Source organism: Notolepis coatsorum, assembly GCF_963971535.1.
Source record: "Notolepis coatsorum genome assembly, chromosome: 19".
Taxonomy (NCBI): Eukaryota; Metazoa; Chordata; class Actinopteri; order Aulopiformes; family Paralepididae; genus Notolepis; species Notolepis coatsorum.
In genome coordinates, this window is record NC_140183.1 from 58,173,475 (window position 1) to 58,177,033 (window position 3,559).

The 3,559-nt window shown below is 45.7% G+C and overlaps 1 protein-coding gene across 1 annotated transcript in view; it reads right to left on the reverse strand.

Moving 5' to 3' along the window:
- Positions 1–2,063, reverse strand: part of nbn (nibrin) — a 43,751-nt gene extending 41,688 nt beyond the window's left edge. Inside the window, 2 exon segments of the mRNA XM_084335832.1 lie at positions 1,360–1,481; positions 1,889–2,063. Coding sequence (XP_084191958.1) covers positions 1,360–1,481; positions 1,889–1,916 — 150 coding nt within the window. The 5' untranslated portion in view covers positions 1,917–2,063.
- Positions 2,064–3,559: the final 1,496 nt, after the last annotated feature.

Genomic DNA, 3,559 nt, shown 5'->3' on the forward strand with positions numbered 1-3,559 from the left:
GGACCGCATACTACTCCACCCTCATCACCTCACAGCAAAATCACCCCAGATTGCTTTTCTCTACTATAAATCGTCTCCTCCGCCCTCTCACTGCCTCTCACACTGCTGATGCTCCTGACCTCTGCTCTAAGTTCCTTGACTTTTTCCAGGCTAAAGTGACTTCCATCCATCAACAACTCACGGTGCCCGCCCCCTCCCCTCCTCACATACCCCTGACGCCGGACTAGACGCTCCCAGCTGCATCCCTCCATCCCCCAGTGCTGTCTCTCCTCCTTCTCCCCAGTGGATGTTCCGCTGGTCATGAAGCTGGTTACCAGAGCCAAAGCTTCCACCTGCTCCCTCGACCCCATGCCCACGGTGCTGGTCAAGGCCTGCCTTCCTACCCTCTGCCCCATCATAACGGACATCATCAACTCCTCTCTGTCATCTGGAATAGTTCCCTCCTGTTTCAAAACCGCCTCCATCACTCCCATCCTAAAGAAGCCTGGTCTGCACTCTGAGGTGCTGGATAGCAGCTACCGGCCGATCTCCAACCTTCCTTTCCTAAGTAAAACCTTGGAGAGGGCAGTCGACTCGCCCCCCAGCTTCATCAACATCTGTCCAACCATGAGCTCTACGAACCCCTCCGGTCAGCCTACCGAGCACATCACACTACAGCACAAAGACCGCCCTCATCAAGATCACAAATGACCTCCTCCAGGGCGGTCAGGTGGCGTAGCGGAGATTGCGTTCGTCACCAACCCCGGAGACGCTGGATTTGCCTGTTCGAATCCAGCTCACAGCTCCGGGGTTGTCACCAGCTTGGCTGGCCGTTCACACTAATACAATTGGCAGTATTAGAGGGTGGGAGAAGCTGGCGGGGTGGGTCCGGGTCGTTGTAAACAGCGACTCCTACAGTTCGGTCGGGGCGCCTGCTAAGCGCGGATAGGATCTAAGTGGGATAGTGTGATCCTTCCACACTTGGCTAGACGTGTGTCGGAGGAAGCACGTGATAGCCTCCACTCTCCCACACCGACTGTGGGGGGTAAGTGCGCAGCGACCAGGAAGGGGATTGGGAATTGGCATAACGACTAACATTGGGATGGGAGAAAATCTGAGGAAAAAAGGAGGGGGAAAAAGATATATATAAAAAAAAAAAAAAACCTCCTCCTTGCTGCAAACTGCGGACACATCAGCCTCCTCATCCTTCTCGACCTCTCCGCGGCGTTCGATACAATATCCCTTGCATACTATGCATACTGTGAGATCTGTATGAGTCAAATCATTGTAGTGATCAGAGTTGTGACACAGAAGGCCAGATGTTCTGGTGTGTTTGGCGACAGCTTCTTGTTTTCACTTGAGTTCAGCTCTTTCTCTCACCTGGTCAGTGGTAGTGAGGTGGGCATGGGCCCGGCTAATGGATTGGTCGTTGGACAGGAGGATATCACAGTTCTTGCGTCCAACGACATACTTTTTACTGGGAAGGAGGTAGTACTTCACACCTGAAAGTGACAGGGTCTAGATTATGCTTAGTTTTCAACAGAAACAGCAGGCTTAATGTTAACGAATCAGTTTAGAAAGTAACATTTCTAACATTAACAATAAGTAACATCAGCTAAATATGACACAGGTGACGTTGTGTGCAGTGCCTGCAATGCATACATTGATTATGATTAATTAGTCTCCAGACTAAGGCTCAACTTTAGATGATATTAAAGTATCACTTTCAGTTTTGAGAAATATTCACACGTCACGTCGTATACCATGGGCAATACAACACTAGCCCAGCAAAGTCTGGCCGAATAATGTTATTCTGAGTTAACAGATACAGATACACAGGCCGATGAATACGCTACCTAATGTTAGCTGTGTATTTAGCGTTAATATTTTGGCCAAAATCCGAAATTACCTTCGGGTTGAGGGCTTAGAATCCACATTTTACAGCGCTATTGACTTGTAATCATGATAGTAGCACGAGCATGTCAGGAGTCCACTGGCGGTGTCTTTATTAACTAGGATGAGAACTTTAGTAAACTACTTTTTAGGTCAACAACATCAGTCCAAACTAAGATTAATTGGCCGTCATCAACATCCCGCCAGCACATGACGTCATAGTCATGCGCCACCGCCTTTTCAAAGTAAAAGCAAAGAGGTACTACATTTTATTTTATTGTACATATCCCATTATGTAAATACAGGTATAATAATATGATCATTCATACAATTCATTCATACAATTTGACAAAGAAACAAAATTATGGAATAGGTTTTTATTCAATGTTCACATAGATTCACCAAAATGCTGCCTACAATATAATAGAGACCAAGGCATAGTAATAATAAACATAGTATAGCATAATAAAAACATAAGACAAGTTAATTTAAAATGTTAAATTATAAAATAAATAATGTATTAATATATATTTCACCTGCATACTATATTACACTTTTATTTGTTTTGCAGAGTTGAATATGCATTCCTCATAGTAATCAGAATAAAGGGTCATTGTCAGTTTTCCAAGGTTGGCCAGCAAGTATTCTGAAACGGCCCCTCCCCCAGAGACAGGGCAGCTTGTGATTGGCCCTCATCACAACAACACTGGTACAGGAGTCAGCCTTACGAATGACCTCACACCAGTTTGGGTAATCCACAGGCTGAGATCCACTGTAAGAAAGGAATTGCTGTCAGATTGGTGTGTGTGTGTGTGTGTGTGTGTGCGTGCGTGCGTGCGCGCGCGCTCGTGTGTGTGCGTGTGTGTGTGTGGGATTAGTGAGGCATGTACAGTAAGTCAAGACACTTAAGGGATCCAACAAGACACTGTTGGATAACAGAGCATTCACACCCTGAACCAAAGGCAGACGTAACATGAAAAGTGAAGATCCACATTTATTGTGAGTTTCCTGTTACTGTAGAATGTGCACATTTTGCAGGTGTTTTAAAGACATGCCGGCATCTTACTGGTCACAGCATCCTACTCCAAAAGGCTCCATGCAGACACACTTGTAACAGTCCTTGGTTATCCAGCTCTCTCCTATTGTATACACCTGCTCCATGTGTTCACAGCTCCCTGGAGGAAACACACACACACATACAGACAGTTAGGCTACTGTAACACACACACACATGCACACACACATGGCACACACAGGGGGTGACAGTGGCTCGGTAGGTAGAGCAGTCAACTGGTAATCTGGAGGTTCCCGGTTAGATTCCGGCTACTCCCGGGCAGTGTGTCCATGTGTCCTTGAGCAAGACACTTAACCCCTAGCTGCTCCCGATGAGCAGGTTAGCCGTGTGTGAATGTGTGAGTGAATGGGTTAAATGTGAGGAACAAATTGTAAAGCGCTTTGGATAAAAGCTGCTATAAAAATGCACCATTTACCATTCACACACACACACACACACACACACACACACACACACACACACACACACACACCTACACTAACTCAGCAGTAGTAACGCTGCAACCGCTTTAAACAAAATGTCACTTTAAATAATGGAAAAGTCACTTTAAAGGAAGGAGGTATTGTATAGTATAGTTTAGATACATTAAGTATAAAAATTACGGAGTTAAAA